The 25,460-nt window shown below is 50.8% G+C and overlaps 2 protein-coding genes across 10 annotated transcripts in view; one reads left to right on the top strand and one right to left on the bottom strand.

Moving 5' to 3' along the window:
- The window catches only part of CELF5 (CUGBP Elav-like family member 5), a 44,773-nt gene that overhangs the window by 18,647 nt on the left and 666 nt on the right, over positions 1 to 25,460 (bottom strand). For all 9 annotated transcript variants that reach the window (XR_002125246.1, XM_019653480.1, XM_019653472.1 and 6 more), the window contains exon 2: positions 10,125 to 10,207. Coding sequence is in view for 8 of the 9 variants with exons in the window: in XM_019653480.1 (XP_019509025.1) it covers positions 10,125 to 10,207 (83 nt within the window). In the remaining variant the exon portion in view is untranslated. The remainder of the gene's footprint in view (positions 1 to 10,124; positions 10,208 to 25,460) is intronic.
- On the top strand, positions 6,391 to 6,954 carry LOC109388616 (dynein light chain 1, cytoplasmic-like). The gene has a single exon (XM_019653481.1). The coding sequence runs from the start codon at positions 6,494 to 6,496 to the stop codon at positions 6,761 to 6,763; it is 270 nt and encodes an 89-aa protein (XP_019509026.1). The 5' UTR covers positions 6,391 to 6,493; the 3' UTR covers positions 6,764 to 6,954.

Genomic DNA, 25,460 nt, shown 5'->3' with positions numbered 1-25,460 from the left:
TCTGAACTCCTCCCCTTCTCTCAGACCCTGTCCCAGCTCTGAGCCCCCTCTCTGAGTCCCTTCCCCTTACTCTGCATACCCTTCTCCTAAGCCCGCTCCCCCAGTGGACTCTCCTTCCCCTCTCTAGCTTCCTTGCCCTCCCTGAGCCCCTCCCCATTCTGAGTCCTTCCCCTCTCTCTGCTCCCCCTCCCCTCTCAGAGCCTCTCACTTCTGATACCGTCCCTTTCACTGAGTGTATGTCCCAGGCACACATGGGCCGCCTCAATTTTGAACTCCAACTTGGGAGCCCAAGAACCAGAGAGACTTCTGTCTGCCCCATCCAGTGTCCCCAATTCCCACAGCCCAACCTTCCTGCCACCCAGCCACACCCTCCGAGGGACCCTGACCACCTGGGAAAAACGGAACCATGTCTCCCTTCTTCCAATGCACGCGCCCTCGCGCGCGCGCGGGCACACACACACACACACACACACACACACACACACACACACACCAGGCCTTCTCCGCCTGGGTTCCACACCCGGATACAGGAGGCAGGAGAGAAGATTATCAACCAAATGGGACCAGAATTCTGGGCTGGGGACAGACTGCGGTGGTGAAAGGAGGTGGAGGGAGAGGGGGCACCTGAGCTCCAGCCTCCTGCTCCCCCCCACCCCTCCCACCCTGCCGCCTCCACAGGCCCTCACCTCCTCCCCCCTCCCAGCACCTTAGGCAGATGAGGATGGGGTTGCCTTGGCAACGCTGATTCACCACACGGAAGCTGGCAATTGTTGTTGCCATGGAAACCGCCTCTTAGGGGCGAGCCCAGCTCCTGCCTTGCACAAAAGAGATATTTAAATATAATCTTCTGGAGATAGATGAGCAGAGTGGGGAAATGAGGGAGGGGGGCCACACGGAGGGAACCTGCCCCCATCACTGCACCCTCAACCCCCACCCCATTCTCGTGGCCTTCGTACCTGCTCCCCATCTCCCTTGCCCACTGTGGAGCCTGGGACCTTTAGCCTCTTACTGGGAGGCCCCTTCCCCCTCCTAGGTCAGCTTGACAGGGGGAGGGGCTTGTGATCTGGTCCCAGATGCCAGGTGGGCAGCCCCCTTCTCTCCAATGCCTCACTTGAAAGCTAAGGCCCAGAGGCCCGGCTGTCCACACCCTGCGGCCCCGCACCCAGCCTTACCCACCGGCCTGGAGATGTGCACCAGGCTGGCATCCACGTGCTCCCACCTGCCCAGCTGGCCCCGAAGTGCAAAGGCGCGCACAGTGGCACACGAGCTGGGGCCTAGCGCCTCACTCCCTGTGCCCCATGCCCAGGTGATCCACCAGCTAGAAGCTGGGCCCTTCCCACTTTGCCCTGCCCACTGAATCCCAGAGGAGGCACTCCAGTGCGGGAGTGGGGTCTCCTCACACCCCATCCCTCCCTCCTGTCACCCCTGCCCGCTCATCTGGCTCTGCCCACCTCCTTCCAGCTCCCTCTCTCCAAGGCTCCCTTCCCTCTCTCCATCTGTCCCACGGAGGTCTCTGCTGAATGCCCTCCCTCTCTTCTCCAACTTCTCTGGCTCCCCATCACTGCATCTCTTGCCTGCCCCTTCTCTTCTTCTTTTCATTTATTCAACATTCCCATCTCCCCATGCTGAGTAATTCTGCAACTCCAAGGAGGACCCCACTAGTCTGGTGGAGGGGGAGATTGAGGCAAATACAGACACTCCCGGACTCATGGGGACCGGGTTGGGGCAGATGGCAGAATCAAGGGCTAGGAGAGCCTAGAGCAAAGAACAGTGAAGAGCCAAAGGCTATCATGGGGCAGCCCTGAAGGTGGAAAATCTGTGGTGGGTTTTGAAGTATGAATAGGAGTTTGAAGGGGAGACAATTTCCTTTGTTGGAGCAATATGTACATCTACTGACTCATTTAATCTCCAAACAACTTTATGAGATAGAAACATGTCCATTTTATGAATGGGTAAATCAGACAGGAAAAAGAGGAAGCCAGAAGCAGAGACCAAATTTTCTGCCAGTTTCCTCAGAGTCCTCTGAGGACCCAGCCACCCCTCCAGCCAAGGGTCCTGTGGGTTGCGGCTCCATGAGTATCTGTGTCTTTGGGGTGGGCATACATGAAGTGGCTGGCATACATGAAGTCCTTGCTCTGCCTCCAAGTCATACACAATCGGGAAAATAGGGTCCCTTATGTTTGACCTCTTAGTATTACAGATGGGGAAACTGAGGCCGCTGGGAGAAGGAACTGCAGGAGAAGTTTCTAGTGGTCAGGCTGGGGCCCCAAAGAGTCTCCTGGATTTGCAAAGTTGTGCCGTTAGAAGATGTGGGAACCCCAAGGGAAGTCACAACTGGGTTTGGGGGTGGTGAAGAGAAAGGAAGCAAGGTTGACACCCCCCCCCCAATCTGAGCTGCACAGGCCACCATTCCAACCTCCTGTTCTCCCACCTGGACCCAGATCAAGCCCCTTTCCTGGTATAGATGCTGCCATGGCTCCCTATTACCCTTGGGGTAGCGTGTCAGCTCCTCATCTTAGTACTAGAGGCACCTTTGCTGCTCAGCCCCAGGCATTCCCCCCATGTCCCCAGGACACCACTGTTTCACTCATTGGGCTGGACGTGCTCCTTCACACCTCATCCTCAACTTGAAGAGGCTGCCTCAAATGCCACCTCCCCCTGAAGCCTTCCTCTCATTATCCATCTGTTTCAGCTGCTTTGTGCAGGCCTTGCTTTGATCATGGCACATCCCCCAACACACACACACACACACACACACACACACACACAGAGTCCCTCTTTGGGGTGAGCTTCTGGGGGCAGGGGCTGGGGGAGCTCTGTGCCTTCCTCTCCAGAAAGGCCCAGCACAGGGTCCACAAATGACAACCGAAATAAAACAAGGCAAGACCTGTGGTTTTCACAGAAAGTGAAACCCAGGCCTTGTCCCCATGGGCACAGAACGAGCTGGACATGTGCTGGGCAATGCCCAGCAGGGGAGATAACACAAGAGCTGTACCAGGCTGTCTACACTGTCCCTCTTTCACGGGGAGCAAACAGGCTAAGACAACATGACTGGCTGCAAGTCCCACAGCTTGACTTGCCTGGGACGGTCACTTCATTCATTTGGCACAGATTTGCCAAGTTCCTGCTGTGTGCTTAGCACCTGGCACGTGCCGCTTTACAGAATCTTCAAAATGTTCCTTCAGTCCCATTTCACAGATGAAGAAACTCAGGCTTAGGAAGGTCCCTCATTAGACATTCAGCAACTTGGGGCCCCTCATTCATTCGCAGGTTAGGCTTGACACTGAACCACATCTTGGGGCATGGGGATGAGTCCTACAAGGAGGCCACCTCAGAGATCCCTGTGTGCACAGGAGTTTTCAGGAAGGCCTGTGAGGGGACCCACAGCCAACCATATAAACGCAACCCTTTCTTGGGTATTCAGATGAGCAGCAGGGCGGCTTGTCAGATCTGGGTCGTCCCTTGTCCCCTAAGACCTTCACGAAGAACGAGATGGTGTTGCCTCAAATGGTCCAGCCCCTTGCCATCCAAGAGATGGAAGTTGGTCCCACCAGCGCCCACAGCTCCCCTGTTCTGTTCCATCTCCAGGAACCCCATCCTGGGCTATGAAAACCCAGCAGAGAACCTTCGCTGGGATCCGAGGCATCTGCCCAGCCTGGATTCAGGGTCCTGTATCCATTCCGGGCTCTATTCTGGGATTCTGTTATTCAATTTAGGATCCTATTCCAGAATGCTGAGATTTGATTAAACTGCGTCCCCCACGGACGGACGCTGCTGACACACTCTAGGAGGGAACTGGGAAGGGGGTCACTCTCATTTCAGAAAGCAGCATTAGGGGAGGGGGAGCTTGGCTGTGCCATGGGGCAGGGGGAGCACAGAGCCAGCAAATGACCTGGGGCCCCTCCCCTCCTGGTTTATCAAGGGATAAAAGAACAGAAGTGTCCATTCCATACTGCCTCCTCGAACACACACACACACACACACACACACACACACACACATGCACACACACACAGAGTATTTTTTTTGGAGGGAAGGTGCAGGGGACAGGAGAGATGGTGGCTACCTTGGTCTCTAGAGTGACCCAGTTCTGGCCCCTAACACCCTGGCTGTACTTGTGGGCATGCACAGGCACGGGAGCCGGCAGGGTGGGCTGCCCAGCATGCAGTGAACCTCGTGCAGCTGCTGCTCCATCTTCTGGCAGAGTCACCTTTGGGAGGTGGGGAGGGTTCAGACATCTGTGCTCAGATGCAGCTGGCAGGAGAGGAGGCCTTCGGCCGGGCCCCTCCTCATGCAATCTGTGAATGAGCCTCCAGCTCTGGTTCTGAAAGGCTGGTCCCATGTCTGCAGGTGTCCTTAGGTGAGGGAGCCTTACCAGGAAAGTCAGCCCCTTCGCTAATCAGAAGCCAAAGATACATATACTCAGGGATCAGAACTCCTGAGTATGTGCCCAACAGGAACATGGCACGTGCCCACCAAAACCAAAACAGGAACAAGGACCTCTAGTTGGACCAGCAAAAACTGGAAACAACCCAAATGTCCATCAACAGGAGAATGGACAAATAAATTCTGTATTTGTGTCATGGAATACTACACAGGAAGGAAAAAGGACCAACCACAGATGCATGCAACATTGACTCTCATTAGCTACATACTAAATGAAAAAAATGCAGATGAAAAAGCCTACATATGATATGATTCCATTCATATCAGGTTACAAAGAAAAGAGGCAAAAGCCATCTAATATTTGAGGGATCTATTTATAAATGCTGACTCCATTGAGAAAACCAGGGATTGGGTACCAGAGAAGTCAAGATAGTGGCTCCTCCAACAGGAAAAGAGGGTCAGGGGCTTGGGGACACGGAATGGGGGTTTCCAGGGAGCCAACAGTGTAGTAGTAATGGGGAAGCTTGCTTTACAATTATTTATGTTATATGCACTTCTCTCTAAGTGTGTAGTGTTTTGCAAACTTTAAGAAATATATATATATTTCTTACACATATATAGTTTTATATAAATAAATATATATATATTTATATATATATATATATATATATATATATATATATTTATTTATTTATTTATTAGCTGAGCCATCCTGCCACCTATTGGCAGCTCAGCAGCAACTCAGTTCGGGCCAGGCATCGAACCACTGATTGCTCAGAGCTCGCACTCTTGAGTGAGCTCTTAACCAACTGAGCCACTCGGCCGGCCCTTTAAGAAATATTTTTTACAAACCAGGCTCTACTCCTAGAGTATGTTTCCCAAGGATGGTCCCCAGGGGGGTCCCTGTGTCCCCAGGGTTCAGCTCTGAGCCACCTCCTTCTTATTTATCAAACATCGGCCCTCACCTCCAGGAAGGCAGAGGCCAGCTTGCAGGAAAGCAAGCCAGGCAAGCCAGAGGTTTGAGGCTTGTGGAGTGGGGTGGCTATCCCTTACCCCGCTGGGTGACCTCATACAAGTCCCTTCTCTTACCCATAGTCTCCCCTCTGTCAAAAAGGGCTGGCAGCAGCCCCAGCCCCCCTGATGGACATGGCACTTAGATGAGGGGTCTCAGCAGTGCTGGGCAATGGTGATAATTCACACCCGAGGCCCCATGTGGAGGCTGAGGAAATTGAGGTGCAGAAAGGAGAGGGTATTGCCTGAGATTCTTTACCCCCCCCCCAATTGTGAGCCAGTATCAAAGAGAGACCTCAAACCCTGCAATCTAGATGTACGATGACACTGCATCATGTTCCTGGGTCTAGAACATTCTAAGTCTGCACTGTCTAACATGGTAGCTGACAGTTGGATCTAGAACATTCTATGCCTGTGCTGTCCTACTCTAGTAGAACATTCTAGGCCTGCATTCTCCAACATAGTAGCTGCCCCCAGTCTAGAACATTCTAGATCTGTGCTGTATAAAAGATAGCTGACCCCTGATGTAGAACATTCTAGATTTGAGCTGCCCAACATGGTAGTCATTAGCCACATGTATCCATTTAAGTTTAAATTTACATTTCTTATAATTAAAAAACATTAAGAATTCAGTTCCTGAGTCATATTTGCCACAGTTCAAAGGCTCAATAGCCACAGGGACCTAGAGCCACCATAGTGGACAGCACAGACAGAACATGCCCATCATCATGGAAAGTTCTATTGGACAATGATGGTCTAGAATGGGGACTGGTAAACTACAGCCCTATTCAGGCCCCCTGTCTGTTTTGTAAATAAAGTTTTATTGCCACAGAGCCACACCCATTCATTTACATGTTGTCTGAGGCTTTGATGTGGCTATCACACGGGCTGTATGGCTGGCAGAGCCAAAAAAATTTGTATTCTCTGATCTTTTATATAAAAAGTTTGTTGACCCTAGACTTGGAACATTTTAGAAATATACTGTAGAGATGCGCCACGGCTTCGATAGCGACGGCTTCTTCTGCCGGGTCTCATTCTCGCCAGCCCCTCCCCCAGGAGACCGTTGCAGTCGGCCAATCTCAGCTCCACTGTAACCATGTGCAACAGAAAGGCGGTGATAAAAAATGCCGATATGTCCGAGGAGATGCAACAGGACTCGGTGGAGTGTGCTACTCAGGCATTGGAGAAATATAACATAGAGAAGGACATTGCGGCCCATATTAAGAAGGAGTTTGACAAGAAGTACAACCCCACCTGGCACTGCATCGTGGGGAGGAACTTCGGTAGTTATGTGACACATGAAACCAAACACTTCATCTACTTCTACCTGGGCCAGGTGGCCATCCTTCTGTTCAAATCTGGTTAGAAGCATGGACTGTGCTACACACCCAGTGATCCGTCCAAAACCAAGGACTGCAGCCTAAATTCCAAATACCAGAGACTGAAATCTTCAGCCTTGCCTAAAGGAACATCTTGATCTTGAACCTTTGTGTTGTTTTTGTACAGGGCTTTCTCTGTACTCATTTGTTGTGGTTATAAAACAATTAGCAAAACAGCTTACATTTGTATTTATTTTCTATTCCATACCTCTCCACCGCATGTTTTTTCTCAAAATCCATTCCTTCCCCTCCCCAACCAAAAAATAAATCTGTTGGAAAAGCGAAAAAAAAAAAAAGAAAAAAAGAAATATACTGTAGCCACCCGCCATATGTGGATACCGGGCCCTTAAAATGTAGCTTGTGTGACCGGGCAATGGGATTTTAAATTTTGTTTAATTGTAATTAATATCAATATAAACCTAAATCTAAAAACTGATACCCAACTCTATACTTGGAAAACCTTTAATTATGTTTAGAACTACTTGGGTATGTGAATCTCATTTGTCAACTGTCAATTTCACAAAATTGAGATGGGCTGTGAGTGTACGATATGCATACCAGGTTTTTACACAGGATGAAAAAAAGGAATGTGAACTAGCTTATTAATAATTTTTATACTAACTACACTGACTGCCTGTTGAAATGATAAGATTTTGGAGATAATTGGGTTAAAATGAAATATGGTATTAAAATGCATTTCACCTGTTTCACTTCCCTATTTAAATGTTGCTCCTAGAAATTTTAAATGCTGTGTGGCTTGCATTATATTTCTAGTAGTGCTGCTCACCAGCTCCTTATTCTCCTCACCAGGGTTTATCCACCTGGACACTATTTTTTTTTAAAGATTTTTATTGGGGAATTTGGGGGATGGGAACAGTGCTGGGGAATTGGGGGAAGGGGAACAGACAAGTTGCTGTCATTTTTTTGTTCTTCAGTCTAGTTGTGGAGGACGTTGCTTCACTGGCTCAAGTTGGCACCATCATTGCGCTCTTCCTGGGCGAGGCACATCAGTCGCTGGCTTCTGGACGGCTGCTCACTGCGGCTGCTGGCCGCTCACACTGGCTGCTGGCTACATACAGTAGCCCATGGCAACCCACTGCCACAGGGGTTGCAGCCTACGCCATCGCCGGCAACTCACTGCAGCCGGCGACTCACTGCAGGCGGCGACTCACTGCAGCCCAGCTCCAGATTGAGCTGTTGTTCAGCATCTTAGCTGTGGAGGGCAGTGTCACTGGCCCTCATATGTGGGATCCGAACCGGGGCCCTCTGGCATCCCAAACCAGTTCTTAACCATCGCGCCACTCGGCCGGCCCCACGTGGACACTATTGATTTGGGGTGGATAACTTTTGTTGTGGGGGCCCGTCTTGTGCCCTCCCATCCCTGGCCTCTACCCACTCCATGCCCATAGCATCTTCCAGTCTTGACAATGACAAATGTCCCCAGACATCGCCCAGTGTCCCCTGGGAGCAGAATCGCCCTGGGTTGAAAATTCCTCCTAACCTAATGTAAACTCTCCCATTAGACAACAGAGGCTCTTGTATGTTCTCAACAACATGCGGGTACCTGTCTGCCTCCGAGGCTTGGTACACTCCATCCGCACACCACCCCCATCTCCAACTCCATCTGCCACAATCCTCTCCATCTCCTGACTCAGCTCAAATACTTCCTCCTCCAAGAAGCCATCCTGTTTGCCCTCTACTGAGTCATCCATGCAGGTCACCTGGTTCTCCCTGGTGATGCTGCCCCCAGTCACCCTTACATCTGGCCATTCATTGTATGGTCACCCTCATAGTGGGTTGAATGGTGGTCCCCCTAAAAATATGTCCAAGTCTTAACCTCCGGAACCTGTGAATGAGACCTTATTTGAAAAGGGGGTCTTTACAGATGGAATTAAGTGACAGATCTGGAGATGAGGTCATCCTGTATTTAGGGTAAGCCCTAACTCTAATGACAGGTGTCCTTAGGAGAAAGGCAGAGGGACATTGGTGAGATGTTGACATGGGGGAAAAGGCCATTGAAGACAGAGGCAGGGATTATTGGAGTGATGCAACTATAAGCCAAGGAACTTCCGAGGGCCACCAGAAGCTGGGCGGGAGCTATGGAATGGATTTGCCCGGAGGGAGTGCAGCCCTTTTGTCACCTTGGTTTCAGATTTATGGCCTCCAGAACTGTGAGACAATACTTTTCTGTTGCTTTAAGCCCTCCAGTTGGTGGTGCTTTGTTACAGCAGCCCCAGGACTTGATCCAAGGCAGCTTTGGAAAATGGAAATCAACCAGTTCATTCCTCTGCTTGCCACCCTCTCATGTCCCTAGCCACCCTGGAATAAAATCCAAACTTCACACATGGCCCTGCCCCTTTCTTCTTTTCCCCTTTCCATCCTCACCCTCACTCCCACAGCACTACTCTGCCAACTTGCTAGCTGTTCCACAAATGCATCGAGCTTGGTTCAGCCTCAGGACCTTTGCACTGGCTGTGTCCTCTGCCAGGAATGCCCTTCCTGCAGAAAGTGCACGGCTCCCTCCTTTGCCTCCATCAGGTCACCTCCTCAGAAAGGTCTTCCCTGACCACCTGGCCTATCTAGAACCCCTCGGCATGTTCCTCCAACACACCAGGTGTCCCACTGTTGGCTGTACTGTGCCCATGTTCCCACCATTGATGGCTACAGCTGCCACCCAGGCAGCCTCTAAATATCTTTAATGCTGCAGGGTCTTTGAGAACTCCAGGCGGGGAGGGGCAAGCCTCACCGTCAGAGCCAGGGACCGCACTGTGATTCCTTCAATTTCTATGGAGATGTGATGCCTGGAGGCCAGGTTCACCTGGCTCAGGGGGAACCCCCATTCTACACTGGGGGCAGGAATCTCTTGCCCACCCAAAGAGGACAAGGCTGACAAGAGAGACTCAGCGGGGACAGAGCCTGGCCTGGCCTCTCCTGGGGATGAGAATACTGCTCACACAGCCCCTGCATCAAAGGGCCATAGCTCTATTTGCTTCAATGTTCCTCCAACATACCAGGCACAGTCCTGCCTCAGGGCCTTTGCATATGCTGTTCCCTCTGCCTGCTAATGCTTCCTCATCTTCAGGTTGCAGACCAAAGACACTCACACTCTGGGCCAGATCCCACTTACAAAACCACACACAACCACTCTGGTGTGCATAGGGCCTGACATGCAGAAGGCATTCAATAAATGCTCACCCTGGTGATCATTTTTGTCCCTCTGCATTTTATACCTCTTTCTGAGTCCAGAGGCATGTGGGCTTCACAGCTGATCTCAAAAAGGGCTTCGGCCTTCCCCAAGCTGACAGCAGCCCTCCATTCCCCCATCCCCAGACAACACCCAGGACTCACCCCAGGCAAGGTCTTCTGTTCGTGCAGGGCAGTCTGAGCTTTGATGGCAGAGTCCCTGGCACAGTAGGTGAGAAAGGCACAGCCTGGAAGAAAGAAAATTGGGGGTGTTAAGAGAAAAGGATGCTGTATACCCATATTAATAGCAGTGTGATTCACAATAGCCAAGAGGTGGAAGCAACCCAAGTGTCCTCAATGGATGATGGATAAACACAGTGTGGTCCATCCATACAGTGGAATATTATTTGGTCTTAAAAACGAAAGAAATTCTGACACCTGCTACAACATGGATGAACCGTGAGGACAATATGTTCAGCGAAATATGCCAGACAGAGAAGGACCAATACTGTGGGACTGAATTCACAGAAGGTCCCCAGAGGAGTCAGATTCAGAGAGAGAAAGTGGGAACCAGACAGATGGTGGGAGCCAGGGGCTGGGGGAGGGGGAGGGGAGTTAGTGCTAAATGGGGACAGAGTGTCAGTTTGGGAAGATGAGAAAGTTCTGGAGATGGATGGTGGGGATGGTTGTATAACAATGTGAATGCGTTTAATGCCGCTTGAACTGTACACTTAAAGATGGTTAAGATGGTAAACTTAATGTTATGTGTATTTTACTACAATAAAAAAATTGGGGGGGGGGAGAGGAAAAATGGTTAAGATGGTAGACCTTGTTATGTGTATTTTACTACAATTAAAATAATAAAAAGGGGATGACTGGTTAGCTCAGTTGGTTAAAGCATGATGCTGATAACACCAAGGTTGCCCGTTCGATCCCCGCATGGGCCACTGTGAGCTGCGCCCTCCTTAAAAGTCAACTATGCCATTGTAGCATGAAAGCAATGTGTAACCAATGACCATGGCTGTTCCCCAATAAAATTTTTTTAAATATATAAAAAATAATAAAACGGAGGACCCTGAAGCCATCGTTTGAGGTGGTGACAATAGCAGTGGTTCAGCTCCCCCCACCCCACTCCCCAAAGAGTTAAACAGTAAAGGACAGAGAGGAGACCAAGCTGTTAATTAAGTCCATGGCTGACGCTAGATGAAGAGATACTGAACACTGGGCTGGGCCAGGTGAGGTTGGGGAAGTGGACAGAGCAGCAGCTGCCCAGGGGAGAACAGTGGGGAGGGCACCAGCAGCTCTAAGGAGCCAGAAGAAGCACCTGCACTGGGATGAGGAGCAGTGGGCTCTGCCACTGACCTGCCTGTAGCCTTGTATGGGGCGCTGTCCTTGTCTTTGCCTCAATTTTCCCCATCAGCGAGGATGGTCTGAGAGTGCCATCTGATGGACCAACCCACGGGCGGGGGCGGAGCCAGATGGGTTGTGGCTCAGAGGCAAAGGGATGAGCCAATCAGGAGAGGCAAGGGACAGGGCCGGCCCTGAAGAGTCCAGAGGGAGGGTGTGATTGGACAACGCCCTGGGGCTGGCGTGGTGGGGGGGGGCGGGGCGCGGCGGCTAGGTGTGGGAGCCACAGAGATATGAGTCATTGAGAGAGACAGAGAAGTAAGGAGAGAGAAACACCCAGAAAAAGACCAATGAGATCAAGGGTATTTTGAAAGATGTTTGCTGGAGACGGGGTCAGCTCCCCTGGGATTGACACAGGGGTCTGGGCTCAGCGCTGGGCCTTGCCTCTCTAACCTCTGTGGACCTCATTTTCACTGCCTATGAAGTGAGACCATCGTTGGCTGCTCCGATGCTGTTGGACCCTGTGTCCCCCATCCCCAGCTCCCCCCACTCATGGTCTCTGTCTGCTTCCCCCCACCTTGGACCCCCTGTGCAGAGCTCTTGGGAACAGCTCTGTGGTGCCCACTTCCACCCCAGGCAGGAGCTAATTAAAGCTATGACTTGCTGGACTGCACTCACCACAAGGCTTGCTCTTGCCAGCTGGGCTGGATGATGGGGAGGCCTGAGAGGTCCCCTGGAACCCTGGGAAGGGGGCACCAGGCAGAGCTGAGGATAGTTTCTAGCATTTTAAAAACCATTTGTAAAATGTAAAATGGTGTAGCCATGTGGAGGACAGTTTGGCAGTTCCTCAAAAAAGTTAAATGTAGAATTACCATAGGATCCTGCAATTCCCTTCTGGGTCTCTATCTACCCAAAAGAATTGAAAGCAGGGACTCAAACAAATATTTGCACACCCATATTCACAACAGCATTATTCACAACAGCCAAAAGGTGGAAACAACCGAAATATCCATCAAAGATGGTTGCTAAACAAAATGTGGTCCATCCATACAATGGACGATTATTCAGCCTTAAAAGGAGGGAAGTTCTGACACCTGCTACAACATGGATGAATCTTGAGGACATTATGCTCAGTGAAAGAAGTCAGACACAAAAGGATAAATACTGTATAATTCCCCTTATAGGAGGTCCCTAGATGAGTAAAATCCAAAGAGACAGGGGCTGGGGAGAGGGAGGAAAATTTAGTGTTTAATGGGGACAGAATTTCAGTTTGAGAAGATGAGCAAGTTCTGGAGGTGGATGGTGGGGATGAGAGCACAACGATGTAAATGTGCTTAATGCCATTGAGTTATACACTTAAATATTGTCAATTTTGTTATGTATATTTTACCAAAATAAAAAATTATAATTGAGATATATTAAAAACATCCCTCCAAAAAAGCACAGAACATGTAAGTGTACACTATAACAAATAATTATAGTCATGTGACCATTTCACAGATCCAGAAATGGAACATGGCAGCCACCAGAAGCCCCAGTGTTCCTCCCACCCTATGACAATCTCTTTCATCCCCGAGAGGTGACTGCTACCCTGCTCTTGTGATAACCAGGTCATTGCTTTCATTGTGGTTTCCCACCCGCATGCATCACTAATCAATGTAGTGGAGTGCTTCTCAATGTTGAATTACATAAATGGAATCATAACATATGTCCACTTTTGTATCTGGCTTCTTCCACTCAACAACAGGTGGTCATGTGTATCAGGGATTAATTCCTTTTTGCTTCTGTGTAATATCCTATGAATATACTACAAATGGTTATTCATTCTTCTCTGAATGGGCTGTACACTCTTTGGGGCAATCTTGAGTAAAGCCTCTATGGAACATTCTTGCATACATATTTTGATGCACAAAAGCATATCCAAGAATGGGACTGCTGGTTATAAGGTCAGCATATGTTTAGCTTTTTTTTTTAAATATTTTATTGGGGGATTGGGGGAGGGGAACAGCACTGGGGAATCGGGGGAAGGGGAACAGACAAGTTGCTGTCCTTTTGTTCTTCAGTCTAGTTGTGGAGGACTTCGCTTCACTGGCCCATGTTGGTATTATCATTGCGCTCTTCCTGGATGAGGCAGGTTGGTCAGCGGCTCTTGGCAGCTCACACCGGCTGCAGGCCGCTCACGCTGGCTGCCGGCCACACACGGTAGCTTATGGCAGCCCACTGCAGCAGGGGCTGCAGCCTACTCCATCGCCGGCGACTCATGGCAGCCCAGCTCCAGGTTGAGCTGTTGTTCACCATCTTAGCTGTAGAGGGCAGGGTCACTGGCCCTCATGTGGGATCTGAACCGGGGCCCTGCTGCTCAGAGCTGGCGTCCCAAGCCAGCTCTTAACCAACGCACCACTCAGCCGGCCCGGCATATGTTTAGCTTTAATTGATTCTTTCAAACAGTTTTCCAAAGTGGGTTGTACCAATGTATATTCCCACCAGTGGGGTCTGAGAATCCTATTAATGCTTCATTCTCACCAGCTTGGTTTTTCCAGGCTTTTAAATGTTAGTCATTATGGTGGGTGTGTCATTGTACAATATTTCATTGAGATTATAATGTACACTCCCAGAGTTATTAATAAAACTGGGCACCTTGTTGTTTTGTAGTTCTTCATATATTGTGTGCGCTTATCTGTTTTTGGTTATGCATGATGCAAACATCTTCTCCCAATCCATGACCCGTCTTTCTATTATTTTTCTGTGCATGTATTTCTACTTTCTGAATTTAATCCCCTAAGGTCTTGAGGGAAATGAGAGGTGCTAAGACAACTAGCTCTAAGACCTGAGAGAAATTAGACACGGCTGGCAAGAATTTGGGCTGCAGTGAGATGTAAAATAGGGGCAGAACCCTTCCTTCTTGGGTACTTTCTTGCCTGTGGAGCCCTGCCTGCAGAACACGGAGTGTGCTGGCCCTGGGAGGGTAGGGACAGACCCCCGAGCAACCTTCTGAGGCCATTAGCCTCTGAGTCTGGAAGTTTTGCTGCAGAGGAAGGAACAAAAGTGTGGACCGCTGTCCCTGGTGCTGAAACATTTCCCTGTTCTCTTTGTCCCCTGTTCTCTTTGTCCAATCTCTTCTGAGCCTCTTATTTTTTTTCTAGTTGTTGAAAGTGTGTGATGTTTACCCGGTTCTGGATAAACAGAGCCTTGGTTTTTAGTTCCTGATAGAGTTGAATTGTTTCCCCTCCCTCCAATTCATATATGTGTTGCTGTGCTAATCCCCAGGACCTCAGATGTGGTCCTTATTCAGAAACAGAGTCATTGCAAATGTAATTAGTTAAGATGATGTCATACTGGATTAGGGAGAGCTCTAATGCAATAGAACAGGTGTCCTCATAAAAGGGGGAAAATCTGGACACAGAGACACACACACAGGGAGAACGCCATGTGAACACGAAGGCAGAACTCTAGGTGACAGATTAACAAGCCAAGGAAGAGTAAGGATTGCCAACAGCACCAGAAGCTGGGAGAGAGGACTGCATCGGATTCTCCCTCAGAAGGAACCAACTCAATCGACACCTTGATCTCAGACTTCCAGCCTCCAGAACTGGACCCTCTGAGGGAAACCTCAGCCTATTCAATGCCCACACCAGGTAAACCTCTCATCCTGATTCCGCCCTGGACACCCCTACCCCACACACCAGCCCTGGACAAGGAGGCTGAAGCTCAGTATCCAGCAGCCCCTCCTCCAACTGGCTGAGCACGGAGTGAACTGAGGGGTGGGGCAGGTAGAGGGCAGTCCCACCTGCAAAAACCGACAGGCAGAACGCTCAGCACTTGACAATCCTATGGTTCCCTTCATATCCACCCCCATTTTCAAAGCCTGGACCAGGGCTGATCTTCAGGGGTCAGTGCCCACAGATCTCTTGAGACCCAAGGGTAGAGCAGGGAAAAATGGGGGGAATCCTTGGGGGGGAAGGGATTTCCTCCATGTATGAAAGTTCCCCAATAACTAGATCTGCCTTATCACAGCTCTCTTGGTAGGGAGAGAGCTCCCCGTCCCTGAAGGTAAGCAAGCAGCAGCTCCACAGAGAGGAAACTTGTCTGCTAAGGAAAACTTAGGGTCCCTCCTCATGCCAAGATCTCCTGCTCTGTGCTCCAAGATCTGAGCTTTTGGGGTTTCATGACTCAAATTGTAATAATGATAATAATAGTCGACGTCCACTGAGCCCAAGGCATCTTATGGGGGCACGTCACCCATATCAACCCTTTGACTCCTCAGGCTAGCCCAAGATAATGACACTATTGTTTCTATTATTATCCCCATTTTGCAGATGGGAAAACAGAGACACCAGCCATGGAGTCATCTGCTTGATGTCACAGAGTGACAGGGGCCAATGTCTGAGTTTCAGAAAATTCCAGAACACTAGGGACTACTTAACTTGCTGGAGCTGGTTACGCTGACCGAATGGCCTAAAATTTTTTTTTAAATGAAAATAAAAACATTGGTTTTCTTTCTTACTACTTATAGTCCTTATTTTCATGCATAAGTCTGGGGTTTTTGTCACTTCCCAGGGAGCTTGGTCGGTCCAGGAACTGACCGATGGATGCTGGCCATGTCCCTGGCTGTACCCTGACCCTGTCCACACCCCACATTTGGCCTCTCACTGACCACCTTTTAACATACAATTTCCTTGGTCCACACACCCTCACCCTCATCTTTGGCTCATTTCTCCTCAACCTTCAGGTCCCAACCGAGTTGTCCCTCCTCTGGGAAGCCTCCTCACCCTCAACTGATATTGGGTGAGGCACCTCATGGGCTTTTCCTGTGCCTGTGTGTCCCCCATCACAGCTCTGGTCATTCATGCTATAACTGCCTAGCCATGTGTTATTTGTCCCCACAGGGCTGTGAGCCCCCTGAGGGTGGAGACATGGTATGTCCCAGTCACCCACATGTCCCCAGTGCCCACCCAGCATTGGGCCCAGCACACAGTGTGTACTCAGTAAGAATTTGGCCACTGCTCATGGTCTCCATCCTGGTCCAGCCCCATCATCTCTTACCTGTACAGGGGCAGTTGCCTCTGCCCTGGTCCCCCAGCTTCCATCCTAGTCCCCCAGTTTGTCTTTCCCGCAGCAGTTACCAGAAAGAGCCTGTGAGCACTGAGTCAGGTTATGTCCCCACTCTGCCGACAGCCCTCCAGGGCTCCCAAATCTCCCTGGGGAAAAGCCCAGAGGCCCACAAGGTCTTCCCTTTCTTCCCCTCTCATACTGTGCTGCAGCTACACAGTCTTCCTCACTACTCTTCCACCACACCAGGCATGGTCTTGTCCATGGACCTTTCCACGTGTTCTGAAATGTGCTTCCCCTAGATCTATACATGGTTCACTTTCTTTCAGGTATTGGCTCAAATGTTACCTCTTTAGTGGAATCTTCTTTGAGCACCTGTTTAAATTTACAGCCCTCAACCATTCCCCACCCTGTTCTGTTTTTTTTCCCAGTGTCCTTATCACCATCTCTCACATTTCTGTCTCCCCCAATAAAATGTATCTTCCATAAGGACAGGGTTTTTCACGTGTTTTGTTCAGTGCTGGATCCCTAGTATCTAAATAGTGTCAAGCACACAGTAGGTGCTCAATAAATGCTTGTTGACTGAATTTATTTTGTTTCCAAACTGATCTGCTAATATAAGACCACCTCCTTTAGGGCAGGGACCACATTTGATTAATTTTTATACCCCCTTCTCCTCTCATGCCTACCACAGGTCAGTCAGTTTTCTGAGCACCCAATATGCCCCACCTGTGCTGAGGAAACAGATGGAGGAAACACACACTTGTTCATCTTCTCTCTAATCCCCAACATCTCCTCCTCCTCTCCCCAGCCAGGACCCCAACACGACCAGTCATGTGAACCCCCCACCATCTCAAATCCTTTTGATCCCAAACCTCTGCATACCGATACCCCATATTCTTGATCTTTAACTTCAGTTCTATAATCTAGTGGCAAAAGAAGGGGATCGAACCCTGTCCAATGCCTTTCTGCTGTGTAATCTTGGGCTAGCCACTTAACCTCTCTGAGCCCCCAATTTCTCATCCATAAAATAGGAGTCATAATACTATCCATTAAGGATTGCAGAAAACATTCCCTTCTGCTGTGGGGCCATCTCTCCACCACCCACCTGCCCCTGGCCATTCTCTCCACCTCCTCCTCCACCCTCTCATCCTGAGGCTGTCCCCCACTTCCCTGAGAACAATGAGGCTGACGGGCCCTCTCCCCGCCCTTCCCCACATTTATAAGTTCATCAGTTCCTGCCCAAGAGGGCAATGACTTACACTCCTGGACCCTACCATTGGAAGCACTATCTCATGCTGACCTCTGAGCTCCCTGGCTGCTGCTCCTCAGCCTTTTTTGCTGCCTCCTCTTCTGTCTCAACCTTCCATGTAGGGACTTCTCAGGGCTCTTCTGGACCCCCAGCAATCTTCCAGCAGCCATCTTGACTCCTCCCAGAGATTTAGTCACCATTACTGCACCAGTGATTCTCTCATCCTTAGACCCGCCCATTCACCTGTCCATGCACCTATCTATCCATCCATCCATTCATCCATCATTCACTATTTATCCATCCATCCATCCATCCATCCATCCATCCATCCATCCATCCATGCACCCATCTGTCCATCCGTCCATCCGCCCATCTACCCATCCATTCATCCATCCATTCATCCATCCACCCTAGAGCAGGGTCTTCCTCCTCAGCACTGCTGACACTGGGGCTGAATTATTCTCTGTGCAGGAGCATCTGAGCACTGTGGGGTGTTGAGCAGCATCCTTGGCCCCACCCACTCAATGCCAGGAGCACCCCCAGTTGTGACAATCACAGATGTCCCCAGACATTGCCCAGTGACCCCTGGGAGCAGGGTCGCCCTGGGGGACACCCATTTCACAAGAACCTTTCTTCTTCCTCACTTCCCTCCCCAAAAAACCTGATAATTTGACATCTTAAATATGTCTCCAGCAATACCCTCCTCTCCATGCGCATGGCCCAGGCCCAGCTCAGGCCTCACCCTCTCCCACCTTGGACCACAGCTTGGCATCTCTATGATCTTTAGCCTCCCATCCTGCTCCCATCCTTCCTCCACACAGGCCACCAAAAAAATATTCCTCCGCCCAGCTCTGATCTGCCTCTCTAGCTCTAGACCCTGCCATAGCGCCTCAGCACCCTCAGGTCAAAGCCAAGATTGCCAGTCTTAACAGCCTTTCCCAACCTGCTTTCTGACCTCTTCTCTCTCTTTTTTTTTTTTTTTAGCTGAGCCATCCCGCCACCTGTTGGCAGCTCACGGCTGCTCAGCTCGGGCTGACTCTGACCTCTTCTCTCAACATTTCCCTCCACTGCCCTTAACTTTGATCCTCTCATAATTCCCCAGATACACAGCCTCCTTCATGCCTCCAGGTGCCTGACTCTGGAATTCCAACCCATCCCAGATATCCAGCCAAGTTCTAAGACTCTCTGTTCCTTAGCTTCCCCATCCAGAAAATGGAAGACCCAGAGTCCACATTCTCCAGATTCTGGGGAATGGTCTCCCTAAAGGACCGCGTCCTTCCACTGCCCACAGCCCTCCAGGGCTCCCACCTCTCTTGGGGTAAAAGCCCAAGTCCTCCCTGAGGCCCACATGTTTCTGCGCGGCTTGCCCCAGTCACCTCCTTGTCATCCCCTCCTCCCTCTCTCCTGTGTTTACTCTGCTCCAGCCACACGGGTCTTATCACTGTTCTTGCAGCATGTCAGACTCATTCTGACCTCAGGGCCTTTACATGTACTGTGTTCTCCTGAAATGCCTTTTCCTTGGCTTTGGAATAACAGCTTTCTTATCTGTCATTCAGGTCTCATACCAAATATCACCTCCTCAGAGGCCACCTTTGGCCACCCAGGGTAAGTTGTCACCCCCCAACATACATCTGGTTTTATTTCCTTCATATGAACTCACTCCTATCTAAATCTTATTTATGTGTTTACTAGTTTATTGTCAGTCCCTCCTCCCCACTGGATTGCGTGGTGTGTCCAGAGCCTACCTCAATGCCTGGCACATCATAGAGACTTGATAGTTGTTGGCTATCTGACTGTGTGGCTATGTATTGACACCAACAATATGCAAGACATTACTCAGAGTAATTACATTAATCACATTATATAAGTGAATTCTAACTTTTACAACTACTCTGTGAGACAGCTATCAATATTCTTTCTCTTACAAATGAGGAAGCTAAGGCTCAGTAAACATGAGGTGGCTTGTCCAAAATCACACAGAAATATAAATCAGAGCCAGGAATGAAAACCAAGTCTGTCAACTGCCAAAGCTGATGGCCATTCCCATTCACCAGGTGAGGAAGAAGGTGGTAAATGTTGGGGAGGCGTCCATCTTCTATCCTCCAATCCACACATCCATCCATTCATTCATCTATCCACTCACCCATCCATTCATCCATCCATCCAGTCTTCTATTCCTTCACCCATCCATTTATCATCCATCCATTCACCCACCCATCATCAATCCATTCAGCCTTCCATCCATCTACCCACTCTTTCATCCACAAGTCCATTGATATATCCACTGAATCATTGTCATCCATTCATCCATTCATGCCTACACTCATCTACTCACTTATTCGTCTATCTCTCTCTCTTAGCCAGCCCACCTTCCCACATCCCACCTCTCCTCCATACTTCCATCCTCTCATTCCCTCATGTCATTCACATGCTCCACTTCAAAATTGCAAACAAGATATAGTCCCTGCCCTCACAGAGCTTACGTCTCAGTGATGATCACTATGATCCCAAACCAACAAGACTATTACTAGGTCAGTGTCTTCCAAATCTAGAAGCCTCCCTCTAGCCTTGGTCACCTTCAGTCTGAGGACAGCCAGCCTCCCTGGATGGCTTTTACCCTGAATCAACATCTCCACAATCACATGTCTTTTTCTGCCTCCTCTATTATTCTTCCAAAGCGGGTCAAGGCTCGGGCTGGGAGGTGTGATGCCTAGCTATACTGCTGTGTGATTTGGGGCTGGCTGTTGGCCCTCTCTGAGCCCCAATTCATCATCTGATCCATGTGGCGGAGGGGAACCTTGTTCTTTAAGAACCATTGCCACCTGAACAAGTCTGCTCCTTTGCATTCCTCTTTTCCCACACTGTGGGCCTTGCCCTGAGGAGAAGCTTTCATTTTATTCATCCAGGTATGTAGCGAGTAGGCATATCCTGAATAAGGCTGGGAGGCTGGAAAGAGGCTGGTGGTGGCGATGGCAGGTAACAGGACATGAAACTCCCTTTCCACGCAGGTCTAAGATCTTCCCCTGCTCTAAATTCTTCCATGGTTCCCTAGCACCCTCAGGAAAGAGTCCAAGCTCAGTCCAGCATCAGAGGCTCTTCAGGGTCCAGCTCATACTAATTTTCTGTCCTCATCTCCCATGCCTCACCTAATTCCTCCTCTATTCCAGCTGAGCCCCTTCATATCTCCAGGACTTTGCAAACCCAGTTCCTTCTGCCCATATCCATATGGACAGAAACATCCACCTAGCTGACTCACTGCTGTGTTTCACACCTATCATAGGGCCTGGAACACAGTTAAGTGCTTCTGTGAATAAATAAATGAAATGTTTTCTCCTCCTGGCAAACTCCTATTTATTCTTCAAAGCCTAGTTCTAATGCCCCTCCTCCATGCAACTGGATTCCCCAGGCAAAGTCCCTGATTCCCTCTCCAGATTCCTCAACCTTGCATCACTCCCTCAGACCCAACCCTGACCACTATGGCTGTAGGTGCCAATGTCTACCTCTAACAGAGGACCCTTGGACCTTTTGTCCAGTAGAAGGCAAGTCTCCAAACTGCTTTCAGGAAGTATTGACTGAGTGAGTGAGTGAGTGAGTGAGTGAGTGAATGAATGAATGAGTGAGTGTGGTCCTACTAAGTGTTCATGATGGCTAGGTTCTCATCTGCCAATAGCAGGGGTGAAAAAGAGAGACATGAACCTATTTCAGAGATAGCTCCTGGGTCCACTCCCAATGCCAGAACCTCTCAGAAGAGCCCTGCCATGTAAGCCCCACATTAGAAGGGGACCCTGGGGCTCCCATGACCCTTTTCTTCTTTCCCACCAGGGCAAAAGCTCCATCCTTCCCCTACCTGAAGCTTCCAGAGTTAGTGCTCTTCTGGGCCTTTGCACATGCTGTTCTCTCTGTCAGGAATACCTTTTCCCATCAACAGATCCTTCTCACATAATACGCCCAACTCCCGCTGACCAAGCATGAACCAAGCATGCTAAAACCTTTACCTGCCATTCCCATCCTCACATTCCCAACCCCCTCTGACATGGGAGGCCCCAATAAGCTCCCCATCTATAGATGACAACACTTAGGTTGGACAAAGACGCCTGCCCAAGTCCACATAGCCGGTGAGATGCAGAGAAACACCAAGCTTTTAACCGCTCCCCTACACTGACTCCCTCCTCCAGGAAGCCCTCTTGGCCTCTACACCTGCAGAGGCAGGGCCTCCTCTGGGTTGTCCCTGCTGGAGTGTATGTTTCCGCCATTGCAGCCTTGACATCATCACCTTGCAACCTCCTGGCTCCTCACTGTGTCCCCCACCAGACTGGTCCTGGGCTGAGGAGGGTTCTGGGGGGGAGGGGTATCCTGGGTTTAGAATGGGGCCTGGTACACAGCAAGTGCTCAATAAATGTTGGTCACATGGGTAGATGGATTCATGTCTTGCTTACTCCCACATAGATTCCTGTTTGCATGGAATGCTTGCTCCGCACAAATGCAGGCACACAGTAGGTGCTCAATCAATGTCCTCTGCCTGAAGGAGGGCAGAAATGATGTCACAGTATGTGTAAGGCCTCGGTGGGGGGGGGCTCATAAAATCCTGTTAAATCAATAAAGAATGAGAGGCTAGGGAAACTGAGGCACAGAGCGGGGTGTGCCTGGCTCAAAGTCATACAGCCAGCCCCAGTGGCTCACACCCACCCCCCTCCCCAGCGGCTGTCCCCTATGCTGCGTCAGGGAAAGCGACTCTTTCCTGGGTCCCCCGCCAGGCAGTGCCTGCCAGCAGCTTAGCCCACTGTCTCCCTGGGGCTGGCACGTCACACTGGGAATCTCACGCCTCAGTGTGCTCCAGCCTCCCCTCCTGCCACTGAGCAGAGCAGCTGGTGCTCCCATGGAAACCACAAGCTCCCCCAGACCTCCCCCCCCAACCTCACCGACTCCCCCCTTGCAACCTCCGCTCTAAAACAAATATTGTCATTAACATGCAAATGCATATGCGATTACCATAAATGGGGGGCAGCACGGCAGCGGCTAGCGAGCCCTATCGCCAGGGTGGGCATTAATATTCAGCTCTGATCAGGGGAGGGGGCACCTCAGGGCCCCTACAGGCACCCAACCCCCTCGGAGGGAGAGTCCTGGAGGGGGCCTGTTGGGCACTGGAGGTGGGTGATGACTGGACACCAGCCACTGGGAGCCCCATCCAAGCCCCCAGTTCCTGGCCTGAGCCCCTAGCTGGACTGGGGGAACTGGGGGAGGTCCCCTTCCTCTGAAGGAAGCACAGATCTGGGGGATGGGAGTGGGAAGCGGTCAGTGGCCTCCCTGCTCCCCCTTCTCCATCTCTCTCCCTGACTCCCAGCTTCTCTCTGCCTCTCCCTGAGTGTGTGGGGTGGGGTGGGGGGGGTAGAGGGGGTTGAGGCCCTCTGTCTCTCCCTCCCTTTCTTGCTCCCTCTGTCTCTATCTATTCTCTTAAAAACAAAAAAAGTCAGCAGCCATGGGCCTGCTCTCTTTCTGAGGACCCCTCACTTCCTGCTCTCTCCCCCAACCCCTGTCCAATCCCCAGAGCTCAAGGGTTCCGCTGGATCCCCTGCCTTTCTCTTGTTCCCAGCAAGACCCCATTGCACAGGCCCTTAGGAATTGGGGTGCCCCTGTCCCACTATTGGCTGTGGCTCTCAGATGTCACAGTCCCCTCCCCCACATCTTTGAGGAGCCTCACTCTCAGCTTGGTGGAACCTTTCCTCACACACATTTACTTCTGCTTCCCCTGGTCTGGGAGGGAGACAGGTGGGTGACAGTGGGGAGGGCAGCTCTGGTTGGTCCTTGGGAGCCAGTAGTTGGCCCCTCTGGATCTCAGTTTCCTTTTTATATGGAATGTGCTGATGCTTGCAAGCCCCCCTCAGTGGCAATCCCTTTGATGGGAGACCAAACAGGCCCCTGAATGTGGAAATCCAGGATGAGATGGTCATGAAGATAATTATGACACTGGGAGGTCACAGTGACCACAGTGGATGTTTTTACTTCACCTTCTCTGGCCCTTTCAGCTGCCCTGATGCTGAGCTTCATGGGATCCCCCAGCATTCAGGGGCCCTCAAGCCCTGCATCCAGGGCTCAGACTAGCCCAGGGCCCCTGTGAAGAGGAGGGTGACAACTGGGTGTCATGGACAGCCTGCTTCCTAAATGTTCAGCCTCCAAGGAAAGAATGGAAAAGACCCTGAGACACCGCCCCCCCTCCCCAACATTTTCCAGCCAGAAAAAAATAACCCTACATTCATGGGGCCCTGCTCTGCGGACAGAGGAGTAAGTAAGCTGAGGCTCTGGCCCAGGTGAACACTCAGCCACAGTCCCCACCCCCACCTCTCCTTGCTTGGCGGGGGGCTCTTTCCAGGGGAGATTTAAAAATGAGAAAGAGGGTACCTCTGTAGCCCATCTGTTTCCCTGACCCAGAGCTCTCCAGCAGCCTTTCAACATTTGGGGGGCCACGTGGACACCTTCCCACACTCCCATCAGAATCTTTCTAGAAATTGGCCCTTCCAATATACCAGGGGGTGAGGTCGTGTGGATAGAGCCTCTATATAGTGTGGAACCCTGAGCTGGACTCATGGGCTAGAGAGAACCCTCTGCACTCCTAGGCCACATGGAAGAGTTAGATTTTCCAAGCCATGTTTGGTTTTTTTTGATGATGGTTGGATTTGAAAAAAGATGGGGGATTTCTTTTCTCCCCAGGGTACCAGCTGGAGGGTCTAGTTGAAATGAAAGGCCTGGGTTCTGTCCTACCAGATTCTCTCAATAGCCTGCTCCCACCTATCACTCATTCATTCATTCATTCATTCATTCATTCAACAAACATATTCATGATTATCATGCCAGCAACACTGAGGGGATGATGGGGATAAATGGATCTGAAATAGGTCATAGGCCCCAGTCCACTCCGAAGGCCCCTCCAGGGTCTTGCCATGGGTGTCCAGTACAAAGCCTCCACCATCCCCACCCCCAGTCTCCAACACCCAACAGGAGAGCTGTCAAAGCCACCCCAATTCAGACTCGTCCCATGATCTAAGCCCAGGGCTGGGGCCACAGTCCCTGGGCACCTGCTCCCAGCATACCATCAGAGACAGAATCAGTTGGGAGGGAGGCACGCAGGCTTCCGCACCCCACCTGCCTCCTCCGCGGGGCTCGCAGGCCTCCCACGCCTCCCCTGTCCACCCTAGGATCTGGACTCTGCCAGATGGACGGTCCAGGCTCATCATCGTTGGCCTCAGACCTCAACACATTGCTAACAGCCTTGGCCAGTTTTAACTTGAGCCAAAGGTGGAGGCAGGGAGGGGGAGGGCAGAGAAATGGAGGGGGGAGTGCTGATCCAAACAGAGAAGGTGGGCAGGGGGGAGGGAGAACGGTAGCATTTGAACCACCCAAGGCTGGCTGTCCCCCAAGCCTGGCTCAGCTCCCTGTGCCCCCCATCCCCCTTCTGTTTTCTTTGTAGTTACCGATTAGCCTGGGGTCCTGGGCATCCGTGTGTCCCCCGAGGCCAGCCGGACCTGCCCCACCGGCCTGGCTTTGTGAAAATGACCAAAGCAATGGAGTCCAGAGGCGCAAAGTTCCCCGACGGGTCTGGGGAGGCCGAATGAATGGGGGAGGGGAAGGGTGGCTTTCAGGCAGCTCCCCCAGCAAAGGGACAGGAAAGAGTGGGTGAGGGAGGGAGGAAGGGGTGCGGGTCTGGGGTAATAGGAGGGAGGGGAGAGAGAAAGAGAGAGAAGGATGCTGGGGGAGGAGGGTGGAGAATAAGAGGTAAAGGGAGATGGGAGAGTAGAGAAAAGGAAAGAGAGAGAGAGAGAGGGAGAGAGGATGCCGGAAGGTGGGGAGGGAGGGAGAGG

The sequence above is a fragment of the Hipposideros armiger genome, unplaced genomic scaffold (genome assembly GCF_001890085.2).
Source record: "Hipposideros armiger isolate ML-2016 unplaced genomic scaffold, ASM189008v1 scaffold_202, whole genome shotgun sequence".
NCBI lineage: Eukaryota > Metazoa > Chordata > Mammalia > Chiroptera > Hipposideridae > Hipposideros > Hipposideros armiger.
Note: the sequence above shows the minus strand (reverse complement) of the source record. Positions and strands in the feature narration are given on the sequence as shown.

Bases quoted from the DNA above. Each gene is read 5' to 3' on its own strand.
- LOC109388616 (XM_019653481.1), top strand. From the start codon at position 6,494: ATGTGCAACAGAAAGGCGGTGATAAAAAATGCCGATATGTCCGAGGAG.